Raw genomic sequence first — 19,876 nt, 5'->3', positions numbered from 1 at the left:
TTGAAATAACCTTGATTAATAGGTACAAGAAAATAGAGGGAAAGGTTTATAAAATAGATGAAAAGAATTGGGAATTTTTCCAGAGAATTAGAATTTATAAAAATAAGAAGGTCTAGAATTGAAAAATAAATATCTGAAATTAAGAACTCAATGGATTTGTTAGCAGCTGATTGGCTGTAGCAGAAGACACTGTTAGTGGCTTGGAAATGGATTAGTCTACAATATCCAAACTAAAGCACACAGGAGAAAAGGAAGATACACGTGGAACACAGAAGAATAATATATATGTATTATTGGAAATTATGTGTATATATATATATATATATATATGTAACTGTAAAAGCAATTTGGAGAAGATAATGGCCAGGAATGTTCCAAATATCTGGACAACTATCCAGAGATTCAAGAAATTCCACAAATCGCAGGCAGGATAAATACAAAAGAGACCATACCCAGGCCACATGATAGTGAAACTGCTGGAGACTGGAGATAGAGAAGATCTTTAGAGCAGCCAGAAGAAAGTAAATCACATCACCTTCAAAAGAGCAGCAGAGAGACTGATAGTAGAAGTTTCAACAGAAACTGTAAAAGCCAGGAGGCAGTGGAGTGACATCTTCAAGTGCTAGAAAAACTGCCTACCTGGAATTCAATACCCATCGAAATAGCCTCCAGAGTGAAGGTGAAACAAACAGGTTTTCAGATAAATGCAGGTTGAGAGAATTTATTACAAAAGAATTTCACGATAAGAAATACTAAAGCATGTTCTTTAGGCTGCAGGAAAATTATCCAGATGGAAGAATTGACCTTCAGAGAAGGATGAAGAGCACCAGAAAGGGTAAGTATGTGGGAAATAGAAGTGAGTGAGTGTTGACATAAATAAGAAAAAATGTCTATGGGATTAACAACATATGGAGGCAAAACATGCCAGTAAAATCCCAGAGAGAATGAGAAGGGGCTAAATGGAGCTTAAGTATTCTCACGTTCTCTTGCTATTCGGGATGTGGTAAAAGTCAAAACTTGTACCAGACTGTGATATGTCAAGGATGCATGTAGTCTCTAGACTAAACAATATAAGAACAGTTCAAGAACGTTTAACAAGTTAATAAATGTAAAATATGGGATAACTAATAAGTCAAAAGAATAAAAAGAACGTGAAAGGTAGGTTAACTGGAAAACAATAGGATAGCTCCTAAATGTATCAGTAATTTCATGAAACAGAGATAGGTAGACTAAGTAGCTGAGTTAAAAGGTGAAGATTATCAGAGCTTTTTTTTTTAACCAACTGTAATCTACGTAGAAGAGACACCTTTCTTTTCCAGTTTTGTTGGGATAACATTGACATATAACACTGTATAAGTTTCAGGTGTACAATAATGATTCAATATATGTATATATTGTGAAATGATCACCACAAGTTTAGTTGACATCTATCACCTCACATAATTAGTTTTACTTTCTTGTGAAAAGAACTTTTAAGATTTACTCTCTTAAAAAAAAAAGATTTACTCTCTAAGCAACTTTCAAATATACAATATACAAATACACAATCCTGTGTTGTTAACTACAGTCACCATGCTGTACCTTATGTCCCCAGAACCTATTTATCTTATGACTGGAAGTTTGTACCTTTTGACCACCTTCACCCATTCCCCCCACACCCATCCCCAGTCTGCTCTCTGTTTCTATGAATTCAGGGTTTTTTTTAGATTCTACATATAAGTGAGACCATACAATACTTGTCTTTCTCTGTCAGACTTATTTCACTTAGTATAATGCCCTAAACGTTGTCACAAAAGGGAGGATTTCTTTCTTTTTTGTGGCCAAATGATATTCCATTGTGTATATGTACCACATCTTCTTTATCCATTCATCTGTTAATGAACACTTTGGTTGTTTCTATGTCTTGGCTATTATAAATAGTGTAAAGGGTGTAGAGGTCTCTTCAAGATAGTGATCCTTGTTTCCTCTGGATATGTACCCAGAAGTGGAATTGCTGGATCATGTGGTAGTTCTGTGTTCAGTTTCTTGAGGAACCTTCATACTGTTTTCCACAGTGGCCACACCAGTTTACACTCCCACTAACAGTGCACAAGGGTTCCCTTTTCTCCACATCCTCACCAGCACTTGTTATCTTTTGTCTTTTTGATAATAGCCATTCTAACAGGTATGAAATGGTATCTCATTGTGATTTTGATTTGCATTTCCCTGATCAGTGATGTTGAGCACCTTTTCATGTACCTATTGGCCATTTGAATATCTTCTTTGGAAAAATGTCTATCAGGTCCTTTGTCCATTTTAAAAATTCTATTATTATTATTATTATGTTGTTGTTGTTGTTGTTGTTGTTATTAAAGTTGTCTGAGTTCCTTAGACAACTAAGGAACTATCAGCCCTTTATCAGATGTGTGGTTTGCAAATATTTTCTCCCATTCTATAGGTTGCCTTTTCATTTTGTTGATTGTTTCTTTGACTGTGTAGAAGCTTTCCAGTTTGATGTAGTCTCACTTGTTTATTTTTTTATAAATTTATTTATTTATTAATTTTATTTAACTTTTTGGCTGCATTTTGTCTTCACTTGCATGCAGGTTTTCTCTAGTTGCTGAGAGTGGGGGCTACTCTTTGTTGCGGTGTGCAGGCTTCTCACTGTGGTGGCTTCTCTTGTTGCAGAGCACAGGCTCTAGGCGTGCGGGCTTCAGTAGTTGTGGCACACGGGCTTCAGTAGTTGGGGCTCATGGGCTCTAGAGTGCAGGCTCAGTAGTTGTGGTGTACGGGTTTAGTTGCTCCGCGGCATGTGGGATCTTCCCAGACCAGGGCTCAAACCCACATCTCCTGCATTGGCAGGCGGATTCTTAACCATTGAGCCACCAGGGAAACCCTCACTTGCTTATTTTTGCTTCTGTTGCTTGGGATTTTGGTGTCATATCCAAAAGTAAATCATTACCAAGACCAATGTCAAGGAGCTTATCCCCTATATTTTATTCTAGGAGTTTTATGGTTTCAGGTCTTATATTTAAATCTTTAATTCATTTTGAGTGGCGTTAAGATAGGGGTCTGGTTTCATCCTTTTGCATATGAACGTTCTATTTTCCCAGCACTATTTATTGAAAAGACTGTCTTGTCTTCATTGAGTTTTCTTGGCTCCCTTGTCAAATATTAGTTGACCATATATGTACGGCTTTATTTCTGGGCTCTAGATTCTGTTCCATTGGTTTATGTGTCTTTTTATGCCAGTACCATACTGTTTTGATTACTATAGCTTTGTAATATAGTTCAAAATCAGTATGTGTGATGCTTCCAGATTTGTTCTTCTTTCTGAGGGTTGCTTTGACTATTCAGGATCTTTTGTGGTTCCAGATGAATTTTAGGATTATTTTTTTTGAATTCTGTAAAAGATTCCTTTGGAAATTTGATAAGGGTTGCATTGAATCTATAGATGGCTTTGGGTAGTATGGACATTTTAACAATATTAATTCATCTGATCCATAAACACAAGATATCTTTCTATTTATTTGTGTTTTCTTCAATTTATTTTATCAATGTCTTATAGTTTTCAATGTAGAGACCTTTTATCTCCTTGGTTAAATTTATCCTAAGTATTTTATTGTTTTTGATGCTATCATAAATGGGATTGCTTTCTTTACTTTTTTCAGATAATTCATTGTTAGTGTAAAGAAACACTACTGATTTTTGTATGTTAGTTTTGTATCCTGAAACTTTATTGAAGAGAGACATCTTCTTTAAGATTGAGGAAGGCTTAAAGAAAACATGAGAAAATACGTACCATGCAAATATGAACATAGATGCAGAAAATTTTAACAAAATATTAGCAAATCAGGTCCAGCAACATAGAATAATACACCATGACCACCTGGAGTTTATTCCAGGAATGCAAGCATAGTTTTTTATTCAAAAATCAATCAATGTACTTGACCACATTAACTGAAAACAGGAGAAAATTATATAGTCATATTAATAGATAAAAATCATTCAAAATTTTAAGACCTATTTTTTAATCTTAGCAAATTAGAGAATTTAAAAGATCTTCTTTATTCAGACTTTTAAACATACATGTTCTTTAAAACCTGTAGCGTTTATCATACTTAATGTTTATATTTGAAAATCTTTTCCCCTGAGATTGGGAACTAGACACATGCATCCACTATAGCCACTTTTCTTCAGCATTGTACTGGAGGTGCTACTCTGCAAAAAGGTGAAAAAGGAAACAAACGTCATAAGGATAGAAAGGGAAGAAATGAAATTGTCATGAAAGACTTCATAGACAGACTTAAAATTTTACGCGGGCCTCTCACTGTTGTGGCCTCTCCCATTGCGGAGCACAGGCTTCGGACGCGCAGGCTCAGCGGCCATGGCTCACAGGACCAGCCGCTCCACGGCATGTGGGATCTTCTCCGACCGGGGCACGAACCCGTGTCCCCTGCATCGGCAGGCGGACTCTCAAGCACTGCGCCACCAGGGAAGCCCCAAACTTAAAATTTTAAAGTGAATTTAACAAGACTGATAAAAGATCAAATACAAGAATTAATCATATTTTACACATTACACATTATACATATTAACATTTGTAGTGTCATTAAACCATATCAGATACCTAGGAATAAATCTCACAAAAGATATGAGAAAATTGCTGAAAATTACAAAGCGTTGTCGAGAGAAATTAATGAGACCTAAGTATAGCAGGAATATACCATATCTGTGAATTAGAAGATTCAATAATGATATGTTTGTTCTCCCCATATTATTCTACATACTCAGAGTAATCCCAATCAAAATGCAGTAACTTTTTTGTACGCATGTAAAAATTGACAAATGAGTTCTAAAAGTATATAGAAATGCGAAGAGCAGAGAATATCCAAGGCTATTCTTGAAGATGAACAAAGCTGGAGGATTTATGCTAACAGATACCAATATCTATTGTGAAGTGATACTAATTAGACAGTATGGTTTTATTGCAGGGGTAGACAAATTAATGGAACAGAATATCAAAAACAGCGCACAGGTATACAGTCGTCTAATTCATGACAAAGATTACAGTACAGTGCAGTGGGAAAGTGGTAAGGGGAGAAGGAATGGTACTGGGTAATTTGGCTATTCCTGATAAAAAGAATATTGACTAACTCCCTTTACACAAAAATCCATTTCAGATGGACTGTGTATCTGAATGCAAAAGGTGAAACAGTAAAGCTTTTATTTTTTAAAAGTGGTCAGCATGACACCAGATTGCCAATCACATATCATGTGCATCAACAGTAGCTTTCTTAGCATGTCATTAATAAATTTTTGCATCATGTAGAATTGTGTTTACGTATCAGAATGCAAATACCAACGTCTGATTTATAACTTTTGGCTCATATTCTGTAATCCCCACATCTGTCAGGATTTGTGCCATCATCTGTGCATCTTTTGGCATGCTCTTAGGAGAAGCCATATTGCCAGGCTCCATGATAACTGATCAGACTCCTCGAGCTAAATCACCCAATTAAAGTATTCCACCTAGTGTGGTGTACCAGTGAGCACCAATTCCTGGTGTAACGGTGAGCAGAATATTCGGGAGCATCCTCACTGCCATGGCTCCAAGCACCTCCCCAAATTTTACCTTATCCTTTCAGTATCTGTAGGATCTCTAGTAATGGTAATATGTGGGCGTGGAGGGGGTTCTTTTTCTCTTGAGTGAACTTGCCTAGGCGTTTATCAATTTTAATAATTTTTCCAAAGAACTAACTTTGGGGCTTGTTGATTCCTCTAGTTTTTTTCCCCCGTTGAATTCTATTCGTTTCCTTTTTTCTATTTACTTTGGATTTACTCTTCTTTTCTTTTCTTTTCTTTTTTTTAGCTTCTTAAATTGGAAATTCATATCACTGGTTTAAAACCTGTCTTATTGTTTACAATTACCACTTAAAACTATAAATTTCCCTTTAAGCTCTGCTTTAGCTGCATCCCACAAATTTTGATATGTTGTGTCTTCATTTTTAATCCGTTCAAAATATTTCCTAATTTCCTTGTGATTTATTTCTGTGTTCATAGATTATTTAGAAGTGTGCTGTTGGATTTTCAAGTATTTAGTACTTTCCTAACTATTTTATTGTTATTGATTTCTAATTTACTTCCACTGTGATCCAAAAACATACTCTATGAGATTTTAATCTTTTGAAATTTATTGATACTTTTGTATTCTTAATTTTTGTCTAGTTCCTCTGTTATATATATTATATATACTGTGTATATTATATACACAGAGTAGGTATTAAAAGCTTCATTTATGATTATGTAGTTGTCTGTTTCTGTCTTATAGTTCTTTCAGGTTTTTTTTTTACCTCTTAAATATTCAAGTTCTGGGATTAGGTGCCCTTATGCTTGTTATGGTTTCCTGAGGAATTAACTTTTTCATCATTATGAAATGTCCCTTTTTATCTCTGATAATACTTCTCGTCTTGAGATTTACTTCATTACTGTTATAGATCACACCAGCTTTCTTATGCTTAGGGTTTATAACATCTTTTACTTTCAACCTGTAAATATATTTAAAATGAGTCCGTTGTAGAGCACATATAGTTGTATCTTGATTCTTTTAATCTAATCTGACAACCTCTGTCTTTATAATTTGAGTTCACTTGCATTTAGTGTAATCATTAATATGGCTGGAAATAGTTTTTATATTTTAATTTCTTTTTGTTGTTCTAGGCATTATAATAGGCATTATTAACCTACCTTAGTGTACTTAAAATTAATATTGTATCATTTTATGTAAAATGTAAGTACCTTGCAACACTATATGTCATTTTCCCCTTTCATCATTCATGTTATAGTTGTCATATATTTTACATCTACATCCATTATTAACCCCAGAATACAGTGATAGTGATATAATTTTTTGCCTTAAGCAGTCAACTGCCTTTTAAAGAAAATAAAATAAGAAAAAAAATATATGTAGCATCTTATATTTTACTCTTTTGGACTTATCATTCCTTCTTTAAGGTGCAAGTTTCCATCTGTGTTATTTCCCTTCACCCTGAAGAATTTCAGTATGTCTTGTAATGCAGGTCTGTTAGTAACAGACTCTCTCAGTTTCTGTTTATTGGAAAATGTTTTTCTTTCATCTTTATTTATTTTATTTATTTATTTTGGGATGTGTTGGGTCTTCGTTGCTGCACGCAGGCTTTCTCTAGTTGCGGCGAGGTACACAGGCTTTTCACTGCGGTGGCTTCTCTTGTTGTGGAGCATGGGCTCTAGGTGCGCAGGCTTCAGTAGTTGTGGCATGCGAGCTCAGTAATTGTGGCTCGCAAGCTCTAGAGCACAGGCTCAGTAGTTGTGGCACATGGGTTTAGTTGCTCTGTGGCATGTGAGATCTTCCCAGACCAGGGCTCAAACCCATGTCACCTGCGTTGGCAGGCAGATTCTTAACCACTGCGCCACCAGGGAAGCCCTCATCTTTATTTTTGAAGGATACTTTTGCTGGATGTAGAATTCTGAGTTGACAGTATTTTTCTTTTACCACTTTAAAGTATGCTCTTCCTTTCTCTTCTGTCCTCTTGTTTCTGATGAGAAGTCATCTATAATTCATAGTATTGCTCTCTGTATGTAATGTGTCTTTTTTCCTGGGCTTTCAAGATTTTCTCTTCATTTTTGGTTTTCAGCAGTTTTGTTATGGTGTGCTGATTGGGCTTTTCTGCACTTCTGAACCTGTAAAATAATGGTTTTCACCAAATACGGGAAATTGTTGACCATATTTCTCTGCATATTTGTCTTCTGCATCCCTCATCTCCTTTTTTGTGACTCTACTTACACACATATTTGCTCTTTTGATATTGTTCCACAGATCATTGAGGCTGTCTTTATTTAAAAAATTTTTTCTCTGTGTTCTTCAGTTTAGAGTTCTATCAATCTCCCTTTAGGTTTATTGCCCCTTTCTCCTGCCATTTCCAATCTACTGTTAAAGCCAACCTGTGAATTTTTTGTTTCATATTTTGAACCAGAATTTCAGTTCTGGAATTTCTATTTGGTTCCTTTTTAAATTTTTTCTAGTATCCAGTTTTCTTTCATGATTTTGCATCTGTTCACTTATAACTATAATTTCCTTTAAGTCCTTTAACATAACTACAGTAGTTGCTTTGAAGTCCTTGTCTGCTAATTTTAATACCTGAGCCATCTTGGTGTCAGTTTCCATTGATTGCTTTCTTCTTGACTATGGGTTACATTTTCTTACTTCTCCACATGCCTAGAAAATTTTATTATATATTGAACATTGTAGATAACACAATATAGAAATTCTGGATCATGTTCCTCTGAAGAATATTGGTTTTTGTTCAAACATGCAGGTAAATTACTAGTTGACCCCCTTAAAGTTGTGGAGGCCTGGTTTTTATACTTTGTTAGGGTGACTCTGTTTCAGTTTTGCTCTAGTCTTATAGCAAGTTCTTAGTCCTGGGAAATAGTCTCTGCTTCTAAGGCATGGACATTCAGGGGTTTTCAGTGAAAAGCCTGAGGTGGTTACCTGGCCCCTCTAACTTCATGAGATTCAAACTCCAATTTCTGTCTCCCCTGCTATAAGCAGGCAATGAAATCTCTGCTCAGCTTTGTCTGCCTTCCAGCAGTTGCTTGTTGGTGGACTATTTGGCAATTCTTCCCCACATGCACAACCAAGGGTTTAAAGGGAGTTTACACAAATCTTTAATATCAGGTGCCATACTAATCCATCTGAAATCTTTAGAAATGTGTTACCCCTGAAGAAATTAATATTTTCCACGTATTTTTTTTTCTTTTTTTTTTTTTTTTTTAATCGTGGTGTGCGGGCCTCTCACTGTCACGGCCTCTCCCGTTGCGGAGCATAGGCTCCAGACGCGCAGGCTCAGTAGTTGTGGCTCACGGGCCTAGCCACTCTGTGGCATGTGGGATCTTCCCAGACCGGGGCACGAACCCGTGTCCCCCGCATTGGTAGGCGGATTCTTAACCACTGTGCCACCAGGGTAGCCCCAGGTATTATATATTTTAAGCACGACCATCCCAACATAGTCTCCAAATGTGATGAAAATCTACCCATGATCCAGTAACAGGCAAATGGACCCTCAGTTTTATTTGTCCAGAAGTTGAAGGGTTTTTGCCTGCAGCCCTATGGTCCTATTAATGTTTAGGGGTATGGCTATCTCCTCTGCCACCCTTATGAATGGGCACTTGAATTTAACCTAAGAAATAATTAAAACCAGCTAATAGTTTACAGTTTGTAGATATTTTATTGGCAGGTAAAAAACTCATAAAACTGCCGTTGACTTTTGGTTTAACTTACAGGTTTTTTGTTATAATCTTACTTGCTGTCTCCATTGCATGGGTCCCTGCTATACAAATGGCACACAGGGAACAACTATTTGAATACATGCAAGCAGTTTTAAGTTACCTGATGCCGCCCATTGCTGCCATCTTCCTGCTTGCCATATTTTGCAAGAGAATCACTGAGCAGGTAGGTGGGAGTTGGCATGGCCACGGCATGGCACAGTGTGAGGGCTTGCCTTCACATCATACCTATCTTTGCAAAAGTTGCCCTGAGAGGGTCTCTTGTGCTTCAGGAGTTGACACCGTTGCATCATTTGCTTTCTGAGAGATGATTTACTCCTGGGCAGCTTTGGTCCGAGCTCCCTCATGCTTGCAGGGGAAAGGCAAGCTCTGATTTGTTTTCTTCCCTTTGCAATGTAATCCACTTTCGACTGTGCCATAGATGGTGCAAAGTGTGTGGGATCCTCCTGCATGCTCATCTAGCCGCAGGAAGATATTCTTCTGTTGCCTCTGTGCATGGATGTTTCCTGCTCAGAGGTTTCAAACTCACAGGGGCATGTTCAGTCATGAGCTCCTACCGCCTTCCCTGCATGAAGACCATCTCCTCCAGCCACACTTAAAACTAAATAAAGATCCCAAGATCAAATGGTTTGATCATTTCATCAGTAAGACTGAAAGCACAGTTTGCCAGAATATTTTCATTCATTATTTGAGTCACTTCTTGACCTGTTTCTCCTAACAGCACTGAGCAGCTGGGCCTTGCATGAGTTCCCGAGCATGGTGCCTCTGTGACCTGGCTCCTGCCTGCCTCTCAGCCCTGGCCCTCTCCATACACAGTCCCTAGGCCCCAGCTACTGCTAACCACTTGCATTGCTGATTGTCTGTCTCATGCCTTTTCTGGCCCCTCTTCATTCCTGTGGACTCTTTGCTTTGCCATGAATATCTTTGTCCACCTCCATCTGGCTGGTGCTTCCTGCAGGCCCATGTCAGGTGTTCAATCCTCCAGACAAATCTGCTAGTGCTTCTTGCTCTGCCTAGCTCACCAGGACTCAATTGGGCACCGAGAATGGGGTGGGGGGCTGCTGGGTTCTGGAGATGCTCTTCTCTGTGCTCTCTTGGGAAGGGCAGGGGCAGAGGAGCAGGCAGTCAGGAGAACCTGCCTCCTACCGGCGATGGTCACCACCCTTGCAGTACTGGGGCCTATCACCAAGGGAAACTGGGGATCTTGTCAGTGGCTCTCCAGCTACCCCTGGTCCAAGGTTACAGCGTATTGTGGCTACCTTCCTTGACCTAGAGAACTTCTCCAGGCCTTCTCTCCCACCCTCATCTGGCTTCTGCTGCCCATCTGTTTCTAGATCTTCCCTTTTCTGCACGCCTCCTTCAATAAATGGGTCCTGTGGACCACACCTGGCCTTTGGTTTCAGCTCTTTCTCCAAGATGCTTCCCACATACTGTATCCTCTACCTCCTCCAACATTCAGTCACACCTGAGACAGGCTCCAGATGCAGCTCTAGGACCAAGATGAAGTCCTCACTCTTAAAGAGTGGACTGTCCAGTTGGAGGAGACGGATGATACCCAATGAGCAGATAAGATTTCTGAGAGTGGTGTAGTGCTGTTTAAAAGTCAGAAAGGATCATGGAGGTTAGCAGGGTAGGTGCTGGGGGTAGGGGGAGCACAAGGACATTAGCCAAGGTAGTGGGAGAAGATTTCTCCTAAGAAAGTGACCTCAAACCTGAATCCTGGAGGATGAGCCAGAAACACCAAGATCTAGATAGAGAACCAAGCAGAAAGAAGGGCAAGTACAAAGGCCTGGCCGAGAGCACAGTGGGCAGCCCTGACATGCAGGAAGAGGTCATGCTTAGTGGCTAGAGTAGACTGACCAGGGGAGAGGGCGGAGCCAGGTGAGGTCAGCTCGAGCAGATGAGACTTGCTTCTGAGGGCAGCCATGAGAAGCCACGGTGGTCTTCAGCAGAGTCAGGGCACTCCCTAATCCATGCTTTGAAGAGATCACTCTGGCTTCTTGGACAGCGGGTGAGCAGGAGACCAGGTCTGGATTCCACCTGTGTGAGAGAAGGTGGTAGATCGGGATTGAGGTGGTCGCTGTGGAGACGATGGGACGATTTGCTGATGGATTGGTGGTAGGGCAGAATGGAAGGAAAGGGGCCAGGGATGTCTCCTGCGGTTTCTGCCTGAGCTGCCAGGGCGATGGAGGTGCCCCTACAACAACAGGCAAGACTGAGGTCTCTTTGGACACATTATGTTTGAGATGTGTCTTCACCGTCTAACTTAAAACTGTCTCTGGTATTTCCTAAGTTCTCTGATAGACCTAAGAGAGTGTCCATGCGTCTTCGGTCTGTGTTCAGCCCAAGAAGGTGTCATCTCCTCGCAGTGCTAAGACTCTGCTTCTGCAAGGCATGTGAAGCCCTTGTTATGCTGAGTTTAGCTGACCAGTTTAGACTGGTCAGGAGGCGAGGCTGAGGATGGCTTGTCTCATTCCCCGTCTTCCTCCCAGGCGACTCTCGGGGCTCCTTCTTTGGCAGGGTGCCTTCTGGAGGCTGACTGGTGGACTTCTGATTGGCTTCTGCCGCATGGTGTCCAAGTTTGCCTACGGGGCCTGGAGCTGCTCGACAAACAGCAGGTACTCTCGGATCATCTGCGGCGTGCACTACCTCTACTTTGCCGTCATCCTCTTCACCATCAGTCTTTTCACCGTCCTGGGGATCTCCTTGTTCACAGACCCGATTCCAGATAAACATGTGAGTGCTGCCATGAGGATGCTCGGGGGTCCACCGCAGTCCCAGTGTCCCTGTGAACCACAAGTTGGCTCTGCCAGCTTTGGAGAAAAGTGGCTGAATTCCTGCATTCTTTTTGAAAGAGGGGTGGGGGGGTGGGGGCGGGGCTGGGGGTGGGGGGGTGGGGCGGGGCTGGGGGTTGGGGGGTGACGGTTGGGTCAGAAATAGGCAAATAACCTCCTTGCCTTAAAAACTAAACTAAAAAGCTTCCCAACAGTCCTCTAATTATGTATTCACTGAGAATGAGAAGTTTGGTTTTTAAAATACAAAATTTCCTTGAAGTGCTAAGGTTGCTAACCTCAGCGTGAATTAATGTAATCAGGGCAGTCCCAGCTGCCACCCACCCAGAACGGATTAAGCCAGCAGGAGGGGAGACAGTAATGCTGGCAGTGCTGTGGCTGGTGGCTGGGCACGCCTCATTCTCCTTTCCCGGCCACTTCCCCCCTCCCAGGAGGCAGGTGTCAGTCACCCCAGTTGGAATATAAAAAGCCTGGGCTCAGAGAAGTCAAGTCACTTGTCCATGACACCAAAACTAGCCAGCAGCAGGACTGGGCCTGACCAGACTCCATCGCGTCACCCACGTGGGCATGCCAGGAGGCTTAGCAGGACAGGGGCTTGGCTGAGCCGAAGAGCAGCAGGGAGGGTCCTAGGTGTCAGAGGAGAGGGCAGGAGGAGCTCAGAAGGGAGGCGGGTCTGTGAGACCCGTGTGCCCTGGGGTCTGGGTGAGAGCTGAGAACTTGGAAGGCCGCCTCCCCTGTGGCCACCTTTCTGCTCAGTAGTTCCTTTTGACCCATTCCTCTCTCGCACACAGCCCCGTGGGATTGGGATGGAGCAAGTGGGGAGGACGGCCAGGAGTGCCCAGGACAGCTCGCCCACCACACGTCCCTGCCCTGCTCCCGGCACGTGGAGAAGCCGTGGGTGCTGGACCCAAGCTCCTGTCTCTCAGGGTCTTAATGGTCGACTTGTCTGACTTCTTTTCTGCTGCTCTTGTATTCTCAACTTTTTGGTCTTGCCCGCTTCTCAGGCAGCCACGTGCTTGAGTGCTTTTCCTGCCTAGCAGCACAGGTGCTCTGGAGAGGAGGGGAGGGAGGCAAAGGGGGAACCGTGCTTTCGGGTCAGTGTCTGTGCTGCACACTGGGCGCTACCAGGGGAAGCGGGACCACACTCAATCCCATGTTCTTCCTGCCCAGCGGCCTGGTCCACAGGGCTCGTCGTGTAATTGGGAAGGCAAATGCAGACGTACAGCATCACCAGGAAGCAACTCAAGGCTAAACCCAGTCTCTGTCACTGACACGGCAGCAGGTTCATTACTGATGTCTTAGTCTGAGAGGCGGGGCTTGGAGGGGCTGCTCAGTCACATCCCTGCTATGTTTGGGGGAGTGGGAGAGGTGGTGGTGCTGAGATTCAAATATACCGAAGCTGGTATAATAGATTAAAACCTGCTCCGGGAGAGACTTGGTGGAAATGTTCGCTTACTTGTGCTTCTGCTGACCCCAACCCTCAAAAAAAGCAAAAAAAAGCAACAGCAATTGTCTGGGTTTTACTTCCCAAAGTCTCCATATGTGTTTTCAGGAAGAGAACAAAATAACAGACTAGAAGGGAAGGGATGCTCCCCTTCTGCATCTGCAAATGCCTTGCTGAGCTTGAGCGACTAAGCCTGGCTAGGGACCAGGTCAGCCGGGTACCCCAGGTGAACCAGGTCAGGCCTCCTCTGGGCTGTGTGAGTGCTCATCTCTGACAGCCAGGAGGGGCTCCTGGAAGGAAAGCAGAGTTCCCAGGTCTACCCTGCGGGCCCATCCACCAGAAGCAGCAGACCGGAGTGATGAGCAGCTTCTCCCACCCTGAAGGGCACGGCTTCCTAGACCCTCAGTTACTGGAAGAAGCCCTGAGCGTGTTGCCTCCTACCCTACCATCCAGCCCAAGACACTGAGGTCACCTTTGGGCAGCCGCACAACCACACAGGACCAGAGCCAGCACTGAAATCCAGGGTTCCCAGGCGCCTTGCTTTCCCCACCCCATGTTCCTTCTGTCGCTTGTTGGAGTCTAACGACCCTTTTCAGTCCCTCGAGACCCTGGTGCCCAGCTGTGAGCTGTGGCACCATAAGGCCTGCGTGACATGGCCCTGGGTGGTGACGTGCGCCTGCTCTCCCCCCAGCTACGCCGCCTCTGTTGGAGTTTATGGAACAGCCAAGAGGAAAGGGTCGATCTGGACAAAGACACACAAGGGAAGAGCCCCGCACCGCAGGCACGGCCAGGTGAGAAGGGAGACCCAAAGCCAGCAGAGAGGCCTGTGCTGCTCCTTGCCCCCACCCCCGCTGTCTCCACTCCCAGAAGTACTTCCAGGCAGAGGCTCCGTCTTTCATTTTCCCAAAGATGCCTTGTGGGTGTTTGTCTAGGGTGAGATGCCTCTCGGCCATCCGTGTGGCCGTCCGGGCCAGAGAGATCCAGATGGGAGGCATCAGCAGGTGCCGGGGGAGGAGGGAAGGGCCCGTGAGGGGCAGAGAAACACAAGTGTCTGGTGATCTAGGAGCGTTTAAGCTGGGGTGGGAGGGATCCACCGAGCCACACAGATCACATTGTGCCTCAGCAGGAGGGGAGGAGGCACTGGGGACAGGGGAGGGACAGAAGGTCACAGAGTCTCACACAGGGATTCAAACCCAGAGGGATTCTGGGAAGTGGGCGGGAGCCTCTGCAAGGAGGAGGGAGCAGCCCCACCCAAGAGGGCGCCGGGGGACACCGCCAAGGACAGCCGATTTCACTGGGGCAAGAAGAGAGAGTTCCGGGAGAGGCTCAGGCCTGGGGGCCCCAGAAGGCCCAGAGGAAAGCTCTCAGCAGATGGGGTCAGAGACGGAGTGCGGGGGCCCCAGGGAGGGTGACCTGCACCTCCTGAGGCCCTGACGCAAACAGGGATAAAGGCCTAACGAGATTAGCGCTGAGTCTGGGGCAGAGAGTCTGGGGGGACTGTGAGTTTGGAGGAGGGAGGGAGGGAAGGCCTGCCTGGGGAGAGGCAGTGTTCTGGGGCCCCCTCTCCACTCCTGCCAGGAACGTTCAGAGCCTAGAGGGGCCTGGGACCCTCTCCCGACACCTGTAGGGCAGGGGAGTGGCCTCTCCTGAGCCAGGCTGCCCCGCGCCCCTGGAGGGTACAGGGCTCCCAGGATTGCTCTCCCTCAGGGACAGAGGAACTGCCCGTTGGGGGCCACGTGTGCCGGGGGCTTGTTCTGGGGGCACCTCCCAGCTCCTCTTCTCCCTCGTCCACAATCGTGGGTGGATGCCATGATGACAGTGGCTCACACTTTTTGCCCATTTGGGATGTGCCAAGCACTGTGGAAAGTATGCCTATGTGTGACAGGTACAATTATCATCCCCATTTCAGAGATGGGGGGACTGAGGCACCAAACATTTAAGTAGTTGGCCCTGGACTCCAAAGATAACCAGGCAGTGGTGGAGCTGGGATTTGAACACAGGCAGTCTGACTCCAAAGCGTGTGCTCTTGGCCACTGTCCCATCTCCCATCATACAGCTCTTGGGCTGTGTTTACATGATCAGTCGCCACTGATATACAGCAACCTTTTTGGGCCTGGCAGCTGCATGATGGTGTGCTGACCCAGACATCTGAGAGACCGAGAGACAGGACCAGCATGTGCCGCTCAGGACCTTTCAGCACCGCAGCAGGTATCTGCGTCTCTGGGGTTCTCTGGCGGCAGCACCTCCCCTGTAACACAGGCCCCTCCGTCACTGGCTGACGGGTTCCGCCATCCCTGGTGCTGCCCCAGCCTCAGGACACACAGCTGGCGTGGTGGCTGCCCAAGGGGATGAGACATGGAACAGGTCACAGCGCACACTTCTCGGACTGAGGTGTGCTTGTCTTATCATCAAAGAGGGATCCGTTCCCAGACTGGCTGGGCTCACGTGTGTGCGGAGCTGGCCGTGGTGCTGACCCGCACTTGAGCAGGCCTGGGAGCGGCCAGCGTGGACTGCACTACCAGACACCGGAGGGATATTTAAGCCCCGGAGTGAGACATTTCACTGATTTGGTCCAGAGCTGTGAATAGAAGCTTGCCCATAATTCCTAGACTTCCCCCGTTCCTGGAGAAAACACCAGTGATTCCCCTTTCAAGGGCCCAGAGGGCCTTACTTTGGGCCAGGTTGTGAGACTGGTACCTACCTGGAGAAGACACGCCCCAAGGTTGCTGAGGAGAGCAGAGCAATTGGGGCTTTTTCCATCCTCAGAGGAGCAGCCACTTGCCCTAGACCTACAGAGCTGTGCTGGGCGTGTGCCAGAGACAGGAGGGGTGGGCCCTCCAGCGCCCAGCGGGGAGGGCTGAAGGCTCTGCCAGTGCAAGCAAGCATGGCCCAGGCCACACCCCAAGTCCCCCCTCCGTGTCTCTGAGGGCGGCGGGAGGTGTTCTGCAGCAGCGGCTGAGGACTGTTCTCCACATTAGAGCCAGTCTGTTGGGCTTCCTGCCGGCCTCACCACTGAGATGTGAGAAAGACCCCCCCTCCTGTGTGTGGCCTCTTAGCCTCCTGGCCTGTGCCTGTTCCCTCTGTTCCAGACATATTTGAGGAGGTCAGGAGCTGCCTCTGGAAGGCCTGGGATGTGTTCTGCGGACTGGAGCCACTGCCAGGCCCCAGACTCGCCCCGGAAGAGGCAGTCATGCAGAAGATGGAGTGTGGTGACACGGAAGGGACACAGCACAGTGCCACTTCTGAAGGGACAGAGAAGCGTGACATGCTGGAAGGAACAAAGCTCCGAGACATGCCAGAGATATCCCACTGGAGAAAAGTGCCCAACGTCTGCGGGTTCCTCTTGGTATCGCTCACAGTGCTCTGCCACTTCTACTTCTCCTAGGCAGCCTGCGGGGACGTCTGGGGAACGGGCGAACCACCGCCTCTTGCAAATGCCCTCATCGTCGAGGGGAGGAAACATTTCCTACGGGGAGGCCCACGGACGTGGACCAAGGATCACACTGATGAAAACGCGCCCACAGCGTCAACGCTGCAGGCTGACGGGCGGCGAAGCCCACTGGTGAGGGCAGAGACCGAAGATGAGCACGTCTGTCCTCTGTGCGATGAGTCATTCTCTCCAGATGGCTCCACTGCACAAACACTGGCTTTCACTTTAAATTTAATTTTGGCTTTTTATCTCTAGATATATTTGGGGGTTTTGCTTGTGTTTACTGTCACCATTTCCTTCCTATACCCACCTCTGTTTGCTGTGTTCTCTCCTCTTTTGTAAAGGTATGGCTGCTGGCAAAGATGCTCCTCCTCGCGCCAAGGGTCCCACCCACAAGGGGCTGTGCCTACTGCTGATGACCACACAGGCCAGCTGGCGCCAAGGCTGCCGCGGATGGAAACGTTGGCTCCTGCCTGGACCCATGGTGGGGCTGAGGCGGTCTCTGCCTGAGGACCAGGCCTCCCTGTGGCTCAGCTCTGGCTGCACCCCTAAAGGGCAGGTGGAGAGAAAACTTCCCTCCTTGTTGAGCTCCTCCCAGTTCCTCCCAGTCTGCCTGCTACTGGGAGTTGGGCCCAGGGGCTGGATCCCCTTTAGCTGTCAAGTATAAACCACTCCTGGGCTGTGTCTCTGGGAGAGGCTCCCTAAGCCACCCCTTCCTCTTCCTTCTTCTTAGACCAAAATAAATGATTTGGGTCTTTAGAAAAAGTTTCAGATGCCTTGAAGTGATTTGGGGGAGGCCCACCCAACATTGCAAGAGTCACACTCTGAAGGTGCAGTCGGGACAGCCCCCCATCCCTCGTTTAGTCTGTCAGCTGACATTTTTGAGTGCCTGCTATGTGCCAGCACTGCTGGGAAGCAGTCATGGACAGAGCTCATCGTCTAGGGAAGTAGGCAATGGAACACGAGCGGTGATGGCCAGCACCTCGTGTGGCCCGCTGTTTCCCTGCCCAGGTTACCATCACGTTCAAGCCATGGAGCCACCCCATGTGGAAGCACCAGAATCAACCACATTTCACAGAGGAGGAGACTGAGCTCAGCCAGGGGACCGAGTAAATGGGCCCTCTGTGCATGTGCACGTGGCAGGAGCACCCACAGGGAGGAGGCCGCCCGTGACTGAAGTGGGAGGTCAGCTAGCTGGATAACAGAGGGACAACATGTGGGAAGACAGGGTGAGGCAAGGGTGTGAGGAGGCCAGAGTGCAGAACTGTGGGAGGTGGGGAGGCGGGGAGGGCAGGGTGGGCAGGGGCTGGACCTGCAGGCCTCAGGTGCTTTGGGATCCTGAGTCCCTGGGAACTTCAGCCAGGAAGGGATGGGATCAGATTTGCTGGCCGCTGCTGGAAGATGAAAGGGCGGCAGGAACACCCACCAGGAGGGTATTAGAGGAATCCAGGCAAGTTAGCAGCAAAAAAGAAAAGACAAGGGAACAGCATCAAGAGAAGCCAGCAATTAGAAGTAACAGGACTCGAGTACTAGACTTCCGGAGGGAGGGCCCAGGGGTGACTCTCTGGCTTGAACATGTGGGCAGAGGGTGTACCAATTCCAAAGACAGGCCACACTGGAAGAGAGCAGGTGCAGGAGAAAAGTGGAGCACCATTTGGGACATGTGGAGTTTGAGTTGCATGAAGATACTTATTGCCGTCTTGACAATGTTAAGTCCTCTGCTTCATGAACATGGGATGTCCTTCCATTTATTTAGGTCTTCTCATTTCTTTCAACAGTGTTTTGTTTTCAGCACTCAAGTTTTGCACTTCTTTTGTTAAATTGATTCCTGGGTATTTTATTCTTTTTGATGCTACTGTAAATGAGGTGGGTTTTTTTCTAATTGAGTTATAGTTGATGTACACTATTATATAAGTTACAGGTGTACAACATAGTGATTCACAATTTTTAAAGGTCATACTCCATTTATAGTTATTTTAAAATATTGGTTATATTTCCTGTTGTACAATATATCCTTGTAGCTTATTTATTTTATACATAAGAGTTTCTACCTCTTAGTCCCCTATCCCTTTTCTTAATCGCATTTTCAGATTGTTCATTGCTTATGTACAGAAAATCCTGCAACTTTGCTGAACTCGTTTATTAGTTCTAATATTTTTTAAGTGTCTTCCTTGGGATTTTTCATATATAAAATCATGTAGTGTGCAAGTAGAAATAGTGTACTTCTTTCTTTCCAACGTGGATGCCTTTTATTTCATTATCTTGCCTAAACTGCCCTGGCTAGAACCTCCAGTACAATGTCAAGTAGAAGTAGTGAGCGCAGACATCCTTGTCTTATTCCTGATCTTAGAGGGAAAGCATCCAGTCTCCTCATCGTTGAGTATGATGTTAGCGGTGAGTTTTTGCAGATGTTATCATGTTGAGGAAATGCCGCTCTTTCCTATTTTGCTGAGAGTTTTTGATTCTGTTTTAGTTTGGTTTTTTTTTATGAATGGGTGTTGGATTTTGTCAAGTGCTTTTTTTGCATCTATTAAGATGATCATGTGGTTTCTGTTCTTTCCTTACACGTTACATTGATTCATTTTCACGTGTTAAACCAACCTTGCATTCCTGGGATAAATTACAGTTGGTCATGGTGTATAATGATTTTCTCATGTGGTTGGACTTGTTTTGCTAATATTTGGTTGAGTTCCTGTGTCTATATTCATAGAGGTCAATAGTTTTCTTTCTTTATGAGGTCTTTGTCTGGTTTGGGTATCAGGGTAATACTGTCTTCATGGAATGAATTGGGAATTGTCCCCTCTTCTATTATTTTAAATTAGTTTGTGAAGGACTGGTATTAATTTTTGCCTGGAGACATTTAAGGGTAAGTATTAAGTTGGATGGAAGGTCCAGAACACAGCAGAG

General features: G+C 45.4%; 1 protein-coding gene across 1 annotated transcript in view; it reads left to right on the top strand.

Annotated features, from left to right (window-relative positions):
• LOC132532215 (sodium/glucose cotransporter 1-like) overlaps positions 1-16,924 on the top strand; it is a 62,228-nt gene extending 45,304 nt beyond the window's left edge. Inside the window, 4 exon segments of the mRNA XM_060170518.1 lie at positions 9,301-9,469; positions 11,824-12,039; positions 14,231-14,330; positions 16,629-16,924. Of these exon segments, the coding sequence (XP_060026501.1) occupies positions 9,301-9,469; positions 11,824-12,039; positions 14,231-14,330; positions 16,629-16,924 (781 nt within the window).
• The last annotated feature ends 2,952 nt before the right edge of the window (positions 16,925-19,876 follow it).

Source organism: Lagenorhynchus albirostris, chromosome 14 (genome assembly GCF_949774975.1).
Source record: "Lagenorhynchus albirostris chromosome 14, mLagAlb1.1, whole genome shotgun sequence".
Lineage (NCBI taxonomy): Eukaryota > Metazoa > Chordata > Mammalia > Artiodactyla > Delphinidae > Lagenorhynchus > Lagenorhynchus albirostris.
This window is presented reverse-complemented; position numbering and strand designations above follow the sequence as displayed.